Raw genomic sequence first — 20,417 nt, 5'->3', positions numbered from 1 at the left:
GAAACAGAGTGTAATTTGCTTCATGCAAGCAGGTCATTTGTTTCCTAACCTACACCGCCTCCAATTTCAGCCTGCTTCTCCCGCAGAAAAGGTAGCGGCATAAAGAGCGCAGCAGCAGGAATGTTGGGAGGCAATGCCCACCACTTACCCGGGCAAAGGTCAGCGGCACCTCTAGCGTGGAACAGCCAAAGGGTGACGCACTGAAATGAGGGCAGAGCGCCACACGGGCTTAGAATCATGCGGTTCGCTGCCATGCACGCCATGCAAAGCTTCTTTATATCGAGCCCAGCATGCTGCAATGTAAACATCGCAGCCTGCTGAATGAAGGCAGCACAGAGCTAGCTTTGTTTTCAGAAAGACCAGCATCAAGCAGAAACTAGGCACACTCAAGGCACAGTCAGTGAATGACACAGACAGAGACACAACACATGCATTTTGTGGAATGCCTGGGCAAGCTGCCTACCTGTCGTTAAAAGTGTTTGCTAAAGTGAAAATCTAGGGCTGAAATTTCAAATTAATACCGAACAGTCATTATCCACCAATTCAACCGTCATTATGCAAAGAAAATAATTCAACTTTCAAACGCATATGAACACTGCACTTTTCGTAAAAACCATGGGCCTTACTTATGTCACAACGGAGCATCACAGTTCATTGGTACCAGCCTCTCTACGGGGAAATATCGACAAAGATGAAATCAGCAATTGTACCATTCATTACACAAACTGCAGTATTTCCAGCATAAACAGGCAATTTTCATGCCATCCAATGCAAAGCTAAGCCTGTTTAGACGACTCTGATATAACTTCTGATTGGCAGACAGAGGTTTATAGAAGGGCATCCTAACAGTATCCCCGTCCTCCTCACCTGCCCAGGCTTTCGATGCGTCCCAGGCAAGTGGAGAAACAGTAATTATGGGCGATGATGACAGACGGGTAGAGGGACTGGAAGTCGAGCACCACTACGGGGTCCGTGTAGAGCTGCGCCCGCGGCTCCAGAACCAGTGGAATGAACTCGGGTGCCCGCTGCTTCGCTCGCTGCGCTGTTGACGGGCTGAGGGCGACCATGCGACGGCTGCGCACCAGCCGTAGAAGCATGGACTCCACCCGAAACTGGACAGGGTAGAAAGAAATGCATGCGTGGTGAATGGTCGGTGGTCCTTGGAGCACTCTTGGGTTCTCTGAGCACCCAACGTTGTTATCCCCTAAGTGTTGCAAAAACATGACTAACAAACGTGAGGGTCATCTTTAGGAGGGAAAAAAATATAACAGTAAATGAATGCAAGATGAAATACATGGCCGCAACAGATTGAAAGTTTGCAGAATTAAACAAAAGTATCTCAAAAACTAGCTTCCCTTTGCCTAGTGTTCATAAGACGGCCATGCAAAGGTTTCACATGCTCCTTCCTCTTCAGAAGAGAAGGCCGCACTATTGATGATGCACCTCATTGTAAAAATGAAACCCTTTCAAGGTGTCACTGAATAGCCCAGTGTGTCATGTCTCCCAGAAATGAGCGAGTGTTCTCAGTAGCATATAAAAGATGTCGCCTTAGATGCAGAGTGGCTGAAAAATTGTTTATAGCCTCTAATTTCAATGTCATCTAGAGGTAGAAAGATGACAACAAAAGCAGGAAGACCATGCACCAAGACAGGGTTACCCCCAAAAAGAAAGATACGAAGGTCATCATATCTGCACGCTGTATTGCGTACTTGTATTGTACATTGTGTGTAACTAGCTGAAGGGTTTGCAGGAATTTTAACTTTCAAGGCCCTGATATAATAATTACAAGGACTTCAAGCGACGTAGTGTTTAATACCTGGGACGGAAAAAAACGGCTTCGAAAACATAACCCTAAATTTTATTCAAAAGGAAAAAAAAAAAAAGAGATACGGCATACATCGACTTGAAACACACCAGTAACTTAAACATAACATTTTTCAGTTCCTTAACACTCTGTAACCCTTACTCAGTGTCATAATACAGGTGACCGCACTAACCGCTAGTAATAAACTGCATTTAGTTAAAGGCTACTGACGAATTAAATCAAGAAAGCTCTTGCATCTTTCCTTTTGCAGTCTTCCAAAGACAGTTTGATTTTCACGCTATATGTGATGTCATTTGTGACCTTCGGTTTTTCTGCATGGCTGTCAGCAGATGTCAAGTCAGCAACTGCCTTGACTGCAGAGTTTCATGTTTCTCTTATTCCTTTAGGTACGCTTAGTAACAGTACCGTGTGGCTGAAACATGCTTCTGCAGCCCCTTCGAAATCACAACTTTAAGCACACTGCCAGCCTTCTTCTTTACAGTATGAAACAATTCTCTGGAATGTGCAAGAAAGGTCATGTTTTCGATGAAGGTTTGGCGATTAACGCTAAAATACCTTTTAAAGTAGTCTTCCCATTGCTTAATACAGTTGAACCCGGATATATCGAACTCGAAGGGGATCGCAAAATAGTTCGATATATCGATAATTCGATATACAAAAATCGGCTTGTGACAGCACTTACGATGCCAAAAAACGATACCGCATGTGTCGCGTAATCAACCCACTCGCATAATGAACCCACCCTCCCCTTTTGCACCCGAGAATTTGAAAAAAAAAAATGCGTTAAGACCAGCTCGCTCACATGCAAGCGATTGAGCGATTTCAGCGACGAGCGGCAGCGGCAGAGCGAAACATTTCAAACTTGTTGGAACTGCGTCCCTCTTGCCGCTCGAACCACCGCGACAGCTCAATACAAGGTTTCTGTGTCGCTGCGGCAGAAATCGCGCGCGTTTTCGCTTGCATGTGGATGGCGCGCGTCACTCCGCTTCGGTTGTTGCATCCAGCTTATTTCTTGGCAGCGTACGTCAGGGCGCGTTTATCTTTTTATAGCTCCTCCGGTGGCGGGGAGCGAACTTGGCAGAGTGCCGTGATGGCTTGATTGCACAAGCCTGGTTCGATTTATCACGCCGTGCTTGGGGCGGGCGTCATGATCGCAGCAGCAGACGGCGTGCTTCCGTTGATTCATACATGCAAAAATAAATGGCTCCCGCCAAAAAAAAAAAAAAAAGCCTGCCGCTTCTTAACGTCCGCAGCCGCCATATCTTACGCTACATCGAGCGTACAGCACAACGATAAAAAAGGATGACTCTCGCAAAAAAAAGAAAAACAGAGAGAGCTGCCGCTTCTTAACGTCCGCAGGCGCCACAGCCACGTCAGCCGCCACGCGCAGAGGGTTCGCAACACACGCTGAAGAAAGCGTCCGACGTCTGTCTGAAAACGGGCTGAGCTGGCTTGGCGCATGCGTAGAGCGTGCTGAAGGAGAGAGATAGCTCGGCAAAAGAATGGGCACACCCACGCACATGGCTTGCAAACGTCACGTGTTGGCGCGCGGGAAACGATAACTGCAGATGCGCGCGCCTTTGGGGAATGGGCGCGGCGCTGTCCAGAACTGTCCTCCCTCATTCCTTCCGCGCGTGGCTTGAAAACGTCACGCGGCAAACGGCCAAGGGTGATGCGATCGTCTTTGGGGAAGGCACACTTTCCAGTGCGTGGTGCGGAGTTCGATATATCGAACGACCGGTGAAATTGAGTTCGATATATGACGCGGCTTTCCTATACTTTTACATGGGATTTTCAAGGGGATATTCTGTGAGTTCGATATAACCAAAATTCGATATATCCGGGTTCGATATGACCGGGTTCGACTGTATAAGGAGAACTTTGACTACTCTAAAGAGGTTTGAAGAGAAGTTAGCATGGAACTTCAAAAGAATAAAAGAAACATGCCGAAATGTTGTCAAATAATCCACTAAATAATGAGAGAGGCTTAGTGGACTGTGCGAGTGTAGTGAGTGAGGGGCTACAATTACTGATACCAATCGAAATGGATTGATTTTCAGCCATGCAACACGACCTGACACTCAGCCAAAGCTGCTTGCTAACAGTGTAAAATTCAAGGACTTTTAAAAAAGTGCCTTCAAATTTTTCGAGGGTTTTCAAGGCCTTGAATATGAGGTTTTAAAAACCAAAGAATTTCAGTGTTTTCAAGGACTGCTATGAACCCTGCAGTTGTCTCCAGTGATAGGTTTCCCTCTGCAGCAATGTAGTGTAGCATGCTGGTCACTTTAGTTTGAACGTCTGAAGCTCAGGGCTTCTACCGGTCGACCTACATGATGTACCAGCCTTTAATTTCTTTATTTACCTTCATGTGCCAAAGTTAGGAGCTGGCCCGTATGTCACACAAACCAATATATGACTTAAAAAAGTACAGTCTAACATTACAACACAAGAGGGAACATATGGCTTCTAAAATTGGTAAAAAAACACATTACATCTGAGTGAATGCCGCCTTTACTGATGCACGCCCCTCCACCTCGTTCCTTTAGTGTCTTCATTTTCAGGCCAATCATACTGCCGACAACGACACCAGTCAGTATATCAAACAAACCTGGAAATTTCTGAGCTGTCATGCGTCTGCACGGGTTTCTTTGCATGCGTATCAGGTGAGAAGGGAAGCCGATACACGCGTGACTCGCCACCACTGTTTTGTGGGGAGTTTCCTAGAGGACGACAAGATCCTGAGCTGCAGTGCTTGCAATGCGCATGTGACTGTCACTGACTCTTCACAACCACTGCAGCCAGTAACCGGGGCATGGGTAGAAAGCTGGGCTAACAATTTTAACGCAACACTTGCCATACAGAACAAGGAAGTGGGCCAAAGAAGACAGAAAAGTTCCAAATGTTGCATTAACACCCTTCAGGGATACGGAAATGCCCCCTCATACAAGCTGTCTGATGTCGAGAGAAACAAGAACATATCACAGTGCAGGAAAAAAAAAGAAAAGCACCATGCCTCAGGCAGCAAAGCATGAAAATGCCTCACATACAATAAAAGTCCCGCCTGCAGGTTGGATTAAATGCCATGTTACACATTCGTAGGCCTTTGCAGAGCCAAGACACTACCCTTGCCTCATCTTCCCCCCTCTACAACTGCCACAGTGTATCGTAAAAACCCACATAATACGATGCTTTTTCCTAATTTTATCATGTCAGGTTTCCCACCTTGAATTATATGCAGTTTCGAAGGAACTCCAGCCTAAATTCGCAGTTCAGCTCTCGTTATTATTCAGCGTTATCAGCATCAGGCTTACAGTGAAAAAGAGCGCCATCTAGCAGTGGAGTTGACTGTTCAGAAGCTTCCCCTGTTTCCCCATACTGATCCCGCGCCCCTCACGACCACAGCATGACCATGTTGCTCAAGATGCATACGTGACCGGAAGCCGGTCGACTACAGCTTGCACGATGTAGGAATCGTGAAAGCCGCACTCAGCACTTTGCACGGGTCTCTCTCAGGTTTCTCCAGCTATGCTCGTCACGACCTACAGCCAAATCACGGATGCCTGACTAGCATTCCGGGGATTGCACTTTCAAAATATGCGGGATAATGAACAAGTTTAGAGGTACAGAAGAAGAGCTTCTATGGAAAGATGTCTCTAGCAAGGGACTTTCAGCAGACGAATACATCTAACGACGACAATTGCTAGAACCTTTCTGGGACGCACACGCCGCATGAGGTGCTAGCGGCAAAGAGGCGCAATCGTGACACATGCTAACTGCGTGCAGCTCGTGCACTGCCATCCGACATCCGAGCTGGAAGCGGCCTACTGGTTTACAACAATCGGAGGACCATACATTGCGGCTTTCACAATTGCCAGGGTGAATGTGACCAGCTCTTCTCTTCCCGGTGTGTGAAATTTTCTAATCAAGCGTGTCGGCGTGAGAAGGGAAGCGAACCAGCAATCAGTACATAAACACGAGTGGCGCTATTTGACACCTGACGTGGGGTGGCATTAAGACATGAATGCACGAAGCGCATACACCTCGTGAAGCTACCGCTAAATTTAGTGCAAATAAATACTTCTGTTGAGTGGATGAAAACATGTTTTCTCCATTTTTGCTACCGTGAAATTACATCCCGTATTACATGACAGTCTGTAACTGCACATGGGTTTTTACAATAACTTTACAATTAAAAAATTCGTCTCCATTTCTTTCTAACTCACTGCCTATTCCAAAGCACCTATGCTATAACTGAAGAAAGGCATCCCAGTGGTCTGATGGGCGCACCTGCGATCCACGGCTGAGCACCTCGAGGAACTGGATGCCGTAAACGCTGGCCATCTGGCTTGTCTTGCCAAACACGTTGAGCTCGTCCAGCAGCTCCAGGTTGCCCCGGGCACGCAGCACATAGTGCTCCACCACGCGCCACCTGCACCCGCAGAGGTGGATAATTAACGAGACCCGTTAACTCTTTCCTTCGAAGGAACTACTTGCCACATAAAAGCATCCCCACTGGCACACCGCACTGACTTTTTCAAGACAAGAGCCCAAGGGCTTTGCAATTCTAAGCCTTGTGGCGTCTATGGAAGCCTCAATTTTCGGTGGGGCAGATACAAGCATTCCTCTTCTCGGCAAGACACGCAGTGCTGGCCCAGAATCAAACGACTGGGGCTCTACGCCCTTTTGGCAGAACCTGTACAAATAGTTTGGGCAGTGTAAACAGCCAAGACACTGCTGAAATGTTCACACGAGAGCAATACGTGCTGGAACAAACATCACCCTTTACCCCATTCCTGCCTCTATAAGCTGTACAATCTCACACAACAGTAGCCACAAGACAACAACAGAATGCCGGGTATATTGTTAACCTCGCTCAGTATAAACCAGTTTCACTTCTACAGGGGTGACACAGCAGAAATAGAATTTGCAGCAATTTTTGGAGCAGCAAAATCTTAAGTTTTGGAGTAGTAGTCTATATTTGGAGCTCACATGAAAAAAAATAAAAAAGAAAACTGCACTTTGCAGCATGAATTCAAACTTGGGAGCTGCTAAACAGGGAAGAAACCTCACTTTCGGCACAAAAAAGAAAAAAAAATTCGAGCCATAAAACCGAGGAGGTTAACTTTTCAAATTTCAGGGACCCAATAAAAATGAAAAAAGCTAGAGAATATGCCTTTCTTTCTTTGCATCTGGCGTGGTCATGGGATCTTATCTTAACTGCTTGCAACACTCATACAACAATGTTTTACTGTCTGCGAAATCCACTGCATGTGTCATGCAAGGGCAGCTAAAGAAGAGCCCAATTCAAAGCCGTGACTGCGATCCATATGTGCACAAAAGCGAGTGCAGTACAAAAGTAAACTTAACAAAAAACAATGCTGATTCAAAAGCAAACGAAAAAAAATAGTTCATTTACCTTAGTTATTCTGGAATATTGTGCAGCAGAAGGGCGTTTTAACAGGATTGTGTTGTGTCTCAATGATTAAACATTATTTTCCTGCGTTAATCAGGCAGCCATGCTTCCAAACCCCACCCTGCATGCGTGCTTCACAGATGCGACCTTCTTAATGTAATGCTTTTATTAGTGATGGCATTGAATACAAATCACACTTTGTACTACAGTTTGGCATAAAAATCATTGAAAGCACTGCAGTATCTGCAGTGGAGAAATACAAAACATTGCGCACCCCTTATCGAACACAACCAGCGTTCCGTTGAACCCATCAAAGTTCATCAGCGTTCTATAATTTGATTACAGGAAAGGAAAGGCACAATATCTGTCACACCTGAAGTCCCTCGAAAAGGTCAAAAGTCAAATCGGCTTTAGACATCGGCTTTTTGCAAGAATGTGAGTAGTAGTGCTTCAGCGCTAAAAAGACAAAAAGTGGCGACCAAAACGCGAAGGAGCAAATGCCGAAACAGGATATGAAATCGAGTAGTAAACAAAAAAAACTGACGAGCGAGCGCTTCTTCAGCCCGTGATTTGCTTCCTATGGGGACTGGCCATGACTCGGTCTTTGTGACTAGATATTTTTATCAAGGGGGGGTGGGCGATGGCTCAGGATATTAGACACATATCTCGTGCACAGAACAGAAATTATAGTCGTATTTTGATGCTCCAGCATCCGTAAATGTTAATTTTGGCTGTCTTTGGCTCCACTGCAGTGTTATGGAATTCAAAACCTAAGGTTGCTGCGCGTTTTCCGACCCGCTGACGCCTGAAACAAATTTCACATGTACAACCTCAATTTATATTAGCACTAACACAGAAGCCATAACTGCTGCAACTCCTGCACTACTTGATGACGAGACCGCATAAAAACAAGCTTAATAAAATACCAAAAACTTTAAGAGCCGCACAAAAAACTAGAGGTACTTCCATTAAAGGCATGCGGTGCTTAAAACACTGTTGGAGTATTGCTCCAAAATCACATATACTACCACAGCCGTTTTTCGCAATGCGACGCAGTATCAGTGGTGCATCGTTAAAAACAACCCCTCTGCATTACGGGGATGCTTACCCGCACTTACTGCGGCCTGTGTATTGAAGCATCCTCAAACCGTAACGGTTCAGCGTATTCAAAAAGCAGAGGAAGCACGTGGATGCATGAGAGAAAAATATGAGTAGGCGTTAAAACCACAGACGTTATTTCAAAAAAAAAAAAAGAAAAAGGGCCAGTGATACACACTGCAGTGTCTAAAACGTCATGACTGGCCATATCACGGCTGCATAAAGTTGTCCCTGAGTATGGTAAACAACTTTTGCGGTTAGTTGGAGCATTTTGGCGCAGCATGGCACAAATTTAGCAAATTTCACATTATGGTGCAGAAATATGCACCCGTATCAAAATGGCACAACTGGCGCAGCTATTGCACCCCCGCTTTTATGAGGCAGCGCTCACGTACGTGAAACAAGAAAGACTAATAATTTACACCAAAAAAAAAGCACAAGGAAACGTTTGTTTCTTTTGTTTTGGGGCCTTAGGAGAGGCTATTGCTGAATAAAAAATTACAGTAAAAGCTCGTTAATTTGATCACATTGTCATGGGACGACGAGGACAAAGCGCTGTGCTCATGTGTGGAATGTGGGGAACGTGAGGACGACAAAGTGTGTGTGGTTCGTGCAGGGCGCCACTGGCCTGGAGTTGTTTGCCTGTGGTCAGCTACCCCTTTCTAAATACAGTTGAACCCGCTTATATCGAACCCGGATATATCGAATTTTGGTTATATCGAACTCACGGAATATCCCCTTAAAAATCCCATGTAAAAGTATAGGAAAGCCGCGTCATATATCGAACTCAATTTCGCGGGTCGTTTGATATATCGAACTCCGCACCACGCAGTGGAAAGTGTGCCTTCCCTAAAGACGATCGCATCACCCTTGGCCGTTTGCCGCGTGACGTTTTCAAGCCACCCACGGAAGGAATGAGAGGGGACAGTTCTGGACAGCGCCGCGCCCATTCCCCAAAGGCGCGCGCATCTGCAGTTATCGTTTCCCGCGCGCCAACACATGACGTTTGCAAGCCATGTGCGTGGGTGTGCCCATTCTTTTGCGGAGCTCTCTCCTTCAGCACGCGCTACGCATGCGCCAAGCCAGCTCAGCTCGTTTTCAGACAGACGTGGGACGCTTTCTCCAGCGTGTGTTGCGAACCCTCTGCGCGCGGCGGCTGACGTGGCTATGGCGCCTGCTGACGTGGCTATGGCGCCTGCGGACGTTAAGAAGCGGCAGCTCTCTGTTTTTTTTTTCTTTTTTTTTTTTTCGAGAGCCATTCTTTCCTATTGTTGTGCTGTACGCGCAACGTAGCGTAAGATATGGCGGCTGCGAACGTTAAGAAGCGGCAGGCTTTTTTTTTTTTTTTTTGGCTGGAGCCGTTTATTTTTGCATGTATGAATCAAGGGAAGCACGCCGTCAGCTGCTGCGATCATGACGCCCGCCCCAAGCGCGGCGTGATAAATCGAACCAGGCTTGTGCAATCAAGCCATCACGAGCACTCCAGGCACTGCCAAGTTCGCTCCCCGCCACCGGAGGAGCTATAAAAAGATAAACGCGCCCCGACGTTATCGCTGCGCAACATCTTGGCACGCTGCCAAGAAATGAGCTGTGGCTGCGACCACCGAAACGGAGTGACGCGCGCCATCGACATGCAAGCGAAAACGCTCGCGATTTTCTGATTTTTTGCCGCAGCGACACAGAAACCTTGTTTTGAGCTGCCGCGGTGGCTCGAGCGGCCAGCGGGACGCAGTTCCAACAAGTTGGAAATTTTTCGCTCTGTCGCTGCCGCTCGTCGCCGAGATCGCTCAATCGCTTGCATGTGAGCGAGCTGGCCTTAACGCAATTTTTTTTTTTTCAAATTCTCGGGTGCAAAAGTGGAGAGTGGGTTCATTATGCGAGTGGGTTGATTACGCGGCAAATACGGTATCGTTTTTTCGCATCGTAAGTGTCGTCACAAGCCAATTTCTGTATATCGAATTATCGATATATCGAACTTTTTCGCGATCCCCTTCGAGTTCGATATATCCGGGTTTGACTGTATATGTTAATACATCCACTCTTAATGTGCACGCAACAAAAAAAGACGTCATCTCACGGTCATCGAACATCTCTCTGTTCTCTGTTGTCATCAGCTTGCCACCCCGTAACAATACTATTACAGAAAATCTTGACTGCAGATGCAGCCCCAACCAACACACATGTAAGTCTATGTTATCACATGCTTGCTAATTTGGACATTATAGGTTTCCCGCTGGTTAACTCAAAATTGACTGCTGAAGGAAGGCCATATACAGGAATGAGTGCAATAGTAAGCTGTCGCCAAAATGGCCCTACCCAAACCTGAAATGCATGCTGCAGTGCTGCCCAAGCATTTCTGGCATACATGCAACAGCAGTCCTGCTATTGAACTAACGGTCCCCCCTCCCAAAAGTTTGATCACTTAGTTCTGGCACTGCGTTTCTGAGCTCCATGCCAGCCAGCAGGAATGGCAGCTTGACCAGCCAGCATCACTCAGCCAACGTAACAAATCTGAGCATCGTTTCAGAAGCTGATCGGTGCATCACTGCCGTGTTCTTAAGTTCAAGAATAACTTTTTAGGTTCAAGAATGGGAACGCTGTGCCACCAGATAATGTCTCAGTGGCCACAAACGATGCATCCGACTACGGTTTGCACGAGTGACTGCTTGTCTACTATTGTTATGAATATGTGATGCAGGTACTAACAACTAAATAAATAAATAACCTGCAGCTTAAGAAAGTGACTTCAAAGCAACAAAATATACCACTGTGGGTCGATTTCTGGCCATATTAGGCTGTGCAGTGGAGGGAGAATACACTGAGAAGTAAATGCCCATCCATGCAATGGCAGCCCCTTTTCCTTCAAGTTGCTCCGTGCCCCGTGTGTCCATCTGCACTTTCACCTGCAGCAAAGCACTCGGCGACATTCAAATGGAATAAAGACAGGTATAGAAATGAAAACCTTATGCCTGTACCTTGACTTGCACGAGCACAGCTCCTCTTGCCCCCTTACTGCTGCTGGTTGCAGCCCACCCAACCATGAACTCAAACCCTGCTCACTCACCTAAACAAGTCCTGGCTGAACCATTCAGAGAGTGTGCGGAACGAGTAGAGGGGCACCCGACGGTGCATCACGTGGTAGTAGGCATTCTCAAAGGTGTAGATGTTCAGGGTAACCTGCACACAGCACCATCACTCGCAATCAGAAACGTCTGCAGGTTTTCTCGGCAACGGTCCTCACTAGCCAGAAAACGAAAAATGAGCAAAGAGCTAGAACAAAAGGCACAAAGCTCATTAGTCAAAACTTAACCAGCCTGGGAGAGTTTTGGGGTGTCTACAAGAAAACTCTGAGAAAGCTCTGCGAAAACCCAGCACCGTATTGTGGCCCCGAGGTGTCTCAATCGAAAACGTTCGATGGCAATGTTCTTCCGATTACGTGGAACTTCGGGAGCCATGGTGTCCTCGTCAATGAGCTCCAGCGGAGGAGTGGAATGAGTAAACGCTCCCCAAGAGCAGGTGGAATCGCTGTGCCCCAGAGTCCAAAGCAACAATAAAACTTACACAAACATACAAAGGAACTAGAGCTGAGAACTCAAATTGCATCACAATACTTCTCGAAGAATCCTAAGCGTCATAACAGTTTGTTTTCCTTTCTTCCCTCGTGACTTCGCCACCCTTACCTCCTTGCGCAGGATGCGCCAGACACTGAGCAAGATGCGCCCCACAAACTCCTTGCGGCCAGGTGGTGGGGGAGCACGCGACAGCCGCGCATACAGGTCCAGCTCCAGCCGTTCGGCCCGTTCACACAAGTAGCCCCATGAGGCACGCTCCGCATCATAGCCCAGCAGCACGTCAGGGTCCCACCTGCATATGCAATGCTCACTCATTGCTGCAAAGCCCCTCCACATGGTGCGTAACTCCGATCTCTCAACGGTAGGGTCACCTAACTTCTTTCTCCTCAATGTTTTTATGTCAGCAAGTTAAACGGTGATTGCAACTCAGAAGCCTCTTTGAAAGCAACCTAAAGGTAACACACAGCCACTGAAAGCGAGAAATTAAATATAGAGTGAAGGCTCCCACACCCCAGCATTTGATGTCGCCTCCCGGCTCGTTCACGGGTGGTTTTACGCCTACTTACATATCAAAAACATCACAGAATGCAACCTAAAATAAAATATAAGAGAATCCCATGGAAGATGCTAGTAATTTATTTTATTGTTGTTAACAGTACAAGAAAAAAAAGAGTACAGAAAAAGAATGTGATACGAAGTGTATTCAAATTCAGTTTCCAAACGCAGTGTTAATCCATTATGCCACAGAAATGACGGGAAAGGCGGGCTTTAATTGCGCTCTTCATTGCTTAATAATATTTCTGCTATTTGTCACCAGGCGATGCTGCTCAGAGGACCCTACCACTGAGAGAACCAAATCATGCCTGTAAACACCCTTTCTCAAGCAAATCTGGCTCCAAAATTACAATTTCTGTTTCCTTTCACAAATGCCAAGCCAAGCCTCCCATGAGCAAAACAGTGCCAAAGGGAAATATATATCACAGAAACAAAACTTAGCTGGATGAGTTAATTCACACTGTGTTTTCCTTTCTATGCCCTGTCTGTGGAATTATAGTTGGTATTGTAAGATCTCATTTAATAGCTGTTCTGTCATCCAATGTTTCTTATATAGAAGAGCATATGTATATATTATGCAAAGAAATGAGGCAGGGGGGGGGGGGGGGTGATTAGTATGAGGATGTAGCTGATACTAGACAGGGTTAATTGAGAAATATGGGAGAGGTTCTCACTCATTAGTTGGTGCAGTCAAGCTAATGACGATGTATATTACGAAACACACATCTGCTGCATACCAATGTAAGTGTGACGGCAGCAGCCCTTTATCTAGATTTTTTTTTTTTTTGCATTAAATACACGAGCCACAGGAAGTCACAATAGCCACGAGACTGCACTAAGCCACTCTCCCTCGCTCCTCCAAGTTCGCAAAATGCAGCATTCATTCAAGAAGTGATGGAATGGAACACATAATGGTGCACTATTGTTTATTTATGCAACTTTACCCTTGTCCTTCCTCAGTAAAACAAATTCTTGTTAATTTGACCTTCCAAGTTGTGCGTGTAAAACACTTACTGGATGGGATAAATGGAAGATAGCTGGACAGGCCCTCATTCCTGGAACCCATTAGATTGTGACACCACTCTCGCCCGATAAATATCCTGCTCACTCTTCCTCCCATCCCCACTACTCTTCCTATCCCATCAGCCTGCACACACTACCTGAACCAGTCGGGCATTTCGAGGGGCTCAGAGTTGTTTAGTTAGTTATAAGGGGTCATACAATGATAAGGAGTGAAGCACACAAATATCTCATTCAAAACATCAGCAAACAATCAGGCAGCATCAATAAAAGGGGAGAAAATAAACGGGAAACACCAGTGGACCTCTTAGTGAAAAGTAACAGGAGTGAATATTCAAGAAGGGAAAAGTCCTATTGTAAAGACATCTAAGCATGTTGGTGAAAACAGCTGCAGTCTTCAAACTCAAAAACGACATCAGTGAGAAGTACTACTTTGAATAATACTTTCATATTCTTGCATCGGTATATTATTCGTTAGGAAGCAGATAGCAGTCATCAACTACAGAGACACTAATGCTGGTCAACATCCGCCCACCTGTGCACCAGGTCGACAAAAGCCAGGAGAAGGTCCCTCTCCGAGCGCACCACCTGGGTACGCAGGGTCGGACCGGCCACGCCCGTGCGGCGCAGAGACATGGACACCAAGTCTTCCACATCTGGGAGCCGGGGGTCGCACAACGCCCAGTGCATAGCTCCAGCTTCCACGGGCGCCTCTTCACCGTGCCCCCGCGCGCACCAGATCACACAGTGGATGGCATCTTGCCCGGGGTCGGGGCACAGGTCACCCCGCGTCCTCACGTGCACCTCGACGCTCAGCACGGTCAGCACGCGCTCCTACGCAACACCGGCACAATGCATGTGGCTCCTGAAACGTTCCACTCCCTTCATTACAACAGCACAGCCTGCTCTCTCAAAAAAAAGGACCAAGCACTCGCCACTGAGCGGATATGCAGACGGAGAAAGGAGCGGAAGGGGGGGAACTCTGGCTAGTGTCGGTTTCAATTACTTCAGCGCATCTAGCAACTGAAGGAAACTATGTTTATCAAGGAATGACTCCCTGTTCAAGTATGCAATGCGATAAGATAAGGCGGTGGTCAAGTTGTCTAAACCACTGGCGTCGAGAAGTACTCCTTTTTCACGGTGGTGGTTCGAATCCCGCTTGAAGGCGATGTTACCTCTAGCCACTACGAAATGAATTGGCGCTAGTGCATTAAACGGGGGATAATGGGCTTCTATGGAAGTTTCCTGTCCCTGAAATAGCTCCAGTTCATTTCCCCAAGTCTTCAATGTATGTTAATTTAAGGCATAAAATGTAATGCACGATTAACTCATGGCCACAGTCAGTGGTCAGAGTACAGGGTGAAGGTTGTCGGGCCACCAGCCTCAAACATTCAAATGGTCCCTGCTTCAGTAAACAGTAAAGCATGATACTTGTAATTCTGTTCCTTCAATCCAGCAGCCCAACAACAATATCAAAGGGTACATCCTTAGCATTTTCATGAGCAAATGTACCAAGCGGACCTTAAGTAATACTTTTCTTGCAGAAAATAAAGATAATGCCAGGAAGACTGAGTTCATGACAGGCAGGCAGCTAACTGAGGCCAGTTTCCCAGCCCTTGGTAATTTTGTGCTGTCAAATTTCCAACACAAACTAGCACCGCCCTGTGTCGAAAAAACAACAAAGAAAGCAGTTTACTGTGTCAGATATAAGAGTCATTAGCCATATCACCCCTTGGGGGCTCTTTTGCACAGCCAAAGTGGGTCTTGCAAACAGCAGCAGCTTAAGACAATCTAGGAAAGAAAGGACCTCCCATGCATGCCAGGTCCGGATGGTGCCTCACCATATCTGTGGGCAGCCGTGCTCCGCTGAGTGCAAAGCGGCCCGTGGGTCCATCCAGCTGGGACGTACTGGTCTGCACGACACAATAAGCCTCATTTCAGAACACCACAAATACAGCACAGAAGACAAGAAACTGCAGGCGAGACTGCTGCCATCTGCCATAAAGGCAAATACCGCAGTACAAGAGCATAGTACAGACTGCACTTGACTTGAATGAAGGAAACAAGTGTGTTGCATCTTCACTTGTTTGTTTGTTTTAGTATAAAAGCACTACCTAGCGAAATCGTATCATGCTTGTATGTCCGCATGTCCCCCTCCTTACCTTCACCCCACTGCATTGGAGGTATAGGGCCTAGAAAAATTGTCTTGCACGTCCCCCCCCTCCTCACTGTGCCGGAAGTTCACAGCCTAGCAAATCATAAGTCTTTGAATGCGCTTTTACATGATAGTGTGTTGGCTGATGGAGCCAAACCGTCACTGAATATTTTTCCCTGTGCAACACTGCCACTATTCTGCCATTAAATTTGCCAATGACGCAGCATTTAAAAGCAGCACACAGGGTAGCTGCATGCCTGGTGAATGTGCAGCCGATAGTCACACTGCTGCAAACTAGGAGCGAGGCTTAAAAGCCATAATCATGGAACTGAGCAATTCACTTTTGCCTAGCAATAGGACCCTCCCATCATTGCTGTACCTTCTGTTATGCGCAGGTCACATAGGTTCACGAGCTACATGAGATGTTTTACAATATCGCTTATCCTGCCAGTGGCAGCTCGACTCCGCCCCCTTCGGGTGTACTATGCAAAACTATGCAAGCGGCCTTCCTTACATATCATAGTGGCCATGGGAGCTAAGCAAGGATACTGACGCTGCTCAAACCGTTCTTCCTTGATACGTAGGTCAGTCAACCTTTTCTAAATGCGCAAGTAACTGATGCCTGCTGCCCTCATGTTCAGTCATTGTCGGCTGGTGAATGAGTCAGTGTTATGATGTCTCTCTTCATGTCATCATCCGATCATGAACTTAACCCCACTCCTTAGAAAAGCGAGAGGTTGACAATCATAACACCAAAATAGTAGCGGCAATAAAATCCCTCACAAGTACCCCCATGGACAAAAGTGGTATACTCCACACACTCCGGGAAATCTGCCCGCCAGATTTTTCTGACAGAGAAGCAGTTATTTCTGAGATATGCATAATGTACCCTCCTTGATATACTTTCCATCTTATCCAACCAATTTTGTGTGGCACATTTTTTATACTAAAAAAATGCAATCGTTGCGGTTCACGTGGAGTATACGTACCATTTTTGTCCAGTACAGCAGAATGATGCCATGCAGAAGTAGCGCCAACACTCGACGAGGTGAAAGCTCGCTAAAAGGTCCTCATTGAATGTTTGTCCGGTATCACCGCAAGACTAAAAACAGTTGAGGCTAGAGTAGACGTGTTGGAAAGGATTCACAACAATGCTGAAATTAGTCGTTTGACCACATAACCAGTTCAAGGAGAGACTGCCACAATCTAGTCTCACTTTGATGTGCATGAAGACAGGCCACACTGTGAAAGTTGGATTTTGTATAGATTTTCAAATCAGTTATAGGCCTAAAGTGAGAAAAAAGAAGTTAATTCATGTTTAACAAATTCTCTTTCCTTACAGCTGAGTAAGGAGGCCCTACCTCGTACACAGATTAGAGCCTTTCGTTGCAAGCAAATCCTGCCCAATACAGTAATTGTTCAATTCTCCCTTCTAAGACAAAAACCAATGTGCTATCGCACAGTGAGGGCAGAACTGATGATTCTGGACTGTTTGATTGTGCGTAAGTAAGATCACTCCGGGTACTTGATTGGCAGGATTTTGGTCGTGGTTGCGGATAAACTTATTTTCTTACAAAATTTTCCATACTTTTAGAGCTTGAATTTATTTGCACATGCATTAAGATAAAACATAAACAGATAGTTTTTTGTATCCATTACAGGCCACTCCAATCAACAAGCAGTTTTGTTGTGAAAGTAACATTACGGCAGGTTTCATCTCATCGCCTATGCAATGACCTTGAACAGCCGCGCCTAGCAACCGCCACGCCTAGAAACCACTTAGCCAAGCTCCGCCAGATGGCGCCGCAGTCGGCACCGCGCCGCTGCCACTTGCTCCCGCCAGATGCATGCTCCGCAGGCAGAGGAGAGGAGGTGACGCTTAGCGGATATAAGCGTGCTTCGCCTCGGTGCAATCTAGTCATTATGGAGAGCGCTAAAGAGAGGCAACAACGACAGAATGTAGCTAGAAAGAGAAGAACGAGCTCAAGAGACAACAGAAGAATGCCTTGACCGCCCCTTTCTCTGTATTCCCAGGCATCCTACAACAGCGAGGAGCAATTGACGAAGTCGTTCAATTGTTTCCTAACTTTGGCTGCACAGCCACAGATCCAAGTGTATAGGCCTTTGCATTTTGGGTTCCCAGGGCGCTACCATATTGTTCAGTGGAAAGTCGTGCGCACCCAGCACAAGCACTGTGGAAGCTGCAGCGAAACTGTATTCAGACTGTCCACAGAGGAGGAATTTTGACAACTTCCTCGCCTGATGCAAAGGTCTATAGGTCGTGAAAGTCTTTGATGCAAAGTAAGGTTTTTGTTGGTCATCTGCCCAGAAACTCTGTGCCTTGAGAACCGCCTTTACATTCTCATATGCATGGCATACCCCGTCTCAGTTTTTTCACCTGTGGTAGTCAAAATTTCAATTCCTTGGGACTTAGCATGACGTCTTTTTGTAGTGTGAAAAGTAGTGGCAGTATGTAAAAAAAGACATGCCCAAGTGTGGTTTTCTTAAAACCATTTTGAGATAGTGATAGGAGCACTCTCTAGAAGGTTTAAGAATAGTTTGTGATAGCGACAGGAACATTCTGCAGATTCTGTGAAGCACGCACATTGGAATCGCTGAATAGACTAATATATTTTATATAAGTTTTCTGTTTATGAAATGTGTGTGATGGTATTCTGTGGCAAGGTGCAATACAATTTCAGCCAAAAATTTGCTTCTTTGTGCTCTCCAACATACACGAAACAGATATTTTTTTCTCCTTTTTTTTGTATCTACTTCTAGCCTAAAGCCGCGTTCAGACTACGTGCGCAACGCACGTATCGTTCGTAAGGATCGTAAGCGTAAGCGCAAAAAACGTAACGTGTCTGTTCAGACTGCTGTCGTATTGAGCGTAAAATGCGCAACGTACGCAGCCAGCGTGGGCGTAAATGTCGGAGGACCCGCGACTTTTACGACTAGTACAGATACGTCTGTTACGCGCGACCAATGCGCACAGCCGTTTCGGTTTTCCCTTTCCGGTCACGGGGCTTCCGGTCCTCCCAGATTTCGCGCGCAAACCACTAGTAGGCGACATCATCCAACACTCCTACTCTGCTGCAGTGTCTCGGCTCGCCGTTGTTATTGGTGTTGTGTCGGTGATCGTGTCTGTGTCGGTGATTGTGTCTGTCCGCAGCTTGATCATGTGCAGTGCGGAATCTTCGCTCTGGAATTAGCAGCCTCTCATAAAAAAAGTTCGGCAGAGGCCGGCTCTCTACTACGAGTAGCTGAAATCACACAGAGAGAAGTGCAAAACGATGCCTGGCTGCAAATTGCCAGTGCGCTGAGTCAAAGTAGTAAGTGGTTTATCAATCCGTTTTTTTCATGCGTGAACAAGCTCTCAACAAGCAAATGTTTCCTCTAGTTTAGAAAAGTGAGGTTATGGAGGCGGGGGATGCCCGCTTCATCCCCGTGCATTCTCGCAGCCCATCGACTCCGTTGACAAGCGAGGAAACAGTTGGCCTGCAGCGAAAGGCCGTTGCGGTCGGGCCGCAGAACGGAGCTGGTGCGGACTCGTCGAAGTTTGAAAGAAGCTCACCGTAAAAGAGAAAAAGAAAACAGCATTTTCTGAAGGGGGACGAGGTTCCGCGGACGTTTCCGTGTCTGCCGCGCGCCCCGGCTCATTGTTTGGAGTCAGTAGTACGGCCTTTGAGTCACCGCCCCGGCCCGTCTCCAAGATCGCTCCGGGGCACTGGTAAAATCGCAAGCAGGGATGCAGGCGGACTACGCCTGGTTTGGTGCGAGAGAGTGCGATCACGGGACACCGAGCAGGAGTACGCGATACGTCGACAATGAGAATGGGCGCGTGAAGAAATGTGCGAAGGAGTGAGCGGTGCGTCAGCACGGTGAGCGGACGTTTGAAAACTGTGTGCGAACGTGCGTGTGTGAAACGAAGTGTATTTATAATCGAGTTGTTAATTGTTAATATACCCATTGTTCTTTTTCGTATTTTATTTGTGTGTCCAGTCTTTTCTTTCACATCTCATTTTGAGCTTGAGCCCAGACCTCCGCTATCAGCCACTTGCTAACCGGCGCCATGTTGAGAGCGCTGATTGGCCGGTCGTAAAGAACGCATCTTACCGAACGGCCCAGTGTGAACATGCGCGGTCGCAAGCTACGTAAACGGGAGTTCCAGCCACTATGCGCACTGCGATAAATACGATACTTACGACGGATGCGCACGTAGTCTGAACGCGGCTTTATGCACCTTTTCTGTCGGAGCGTCGCGCGCATCAAAGTATTAACAGCATGAGTAAATTTTTTGTCAGTGAGACACAGGCCATAAATTTAAGAACGCCAAAATACATTTCAATTATTTACAATATAATTATAATACATAAATAAATTACTTATAAATACAATATGCACATCCTGTTCTGTATTCTAAAACAGGGTTGAGCTTTATCACTGAAGTCCTGCGTCTGCTACAGTATTGTTACCCTAGGATCGGTCAGGAAGCTCAAGACTGTTCAGCCACTGCGTGAAAATACAAAGCCATATGGACACAAAATGGTCCACAAGTTTTTGAAAAATTGCTGAGTGCTCTGTGCATGGAACATTAGGCAGTGTAACGTTGCTCATAATCATTTGTCTTAGCTCTTTCATTGGCTTCTTAACATGGCTAATGTCAGTGTGAGCAAAATACTAAGCATGCTCCCGCATAGTTGAACAATGTTGAGAACTTCATGGCTTGTGTAAGTTAAATTTTTTTCCGTCACAAACATAATTTTCAGCTTAACAAGC

General features: G+C 46.4%; 1 protein-coding gene across 1 annotated transcript in view; it reads right to left on the bottom strand.

Moving 5' to 3' along the window:
* PolZ1 (DNA polymerase zeta catalytic subunit) overlaps positions 1 to 20,417 on the bottom strand; it is a 138,034-nt gene that overhangs the window by 30,118 nt on the left and 87,499 nt on the right. Inside the window, exons 16-22 of the mRNA XM_084596365.1 lie at positions 15,325 to 15,396; positions 14,019 to 14,317; positions 12,017 to 12,200; positions 11,401 to 11,513; positions 6,113 to 6,254; positions 868 to 1,112; positions 149 to 200 (exon numbers count right to left, since the gene is read on the bottom strand). Coding sequence (XP_084452491.1) covers positions 149 to 200; positions 868 to 1,112; positions 6,113 to 6,254; positions 11,401 to 11,513; positions 12,017 to 12,200; positions 14,019 to 14,317; positions 15,325 to 15,396 — 1,107 coding nt within the window. The remainder of the gene's footprint in view (positions 1 to 148; positions 201 to 867; positions 1,113 to 6,112; positions 6,255 to 11,400; positions 11,514 to 12,016; positions 12,201 to 14,018; positions 14,318 to 15,324; positions 15,397 to 20,417) is intronic.

Source organism: Amblyomma maculatum, chromosome 1 (assembly GCF_055883805.1).
Source record: "Amblyomma maculatum isolate TAMU_Amacu chromosome 1, ASM5588380v1, whole genome shotgun sequence".
In the NCBI taxonomy this organism is placed as follows: Eukaryota; Metazoa; Arthropoda; class Arachnida; order Ixodida; family Ixodidae; genus Amblyomma; species Amblyomma maculatum.
Note: the sequence above shows the minus strand (reverse complement) of the source record. Positions and strands in the feature narration are given on the sequence as shown.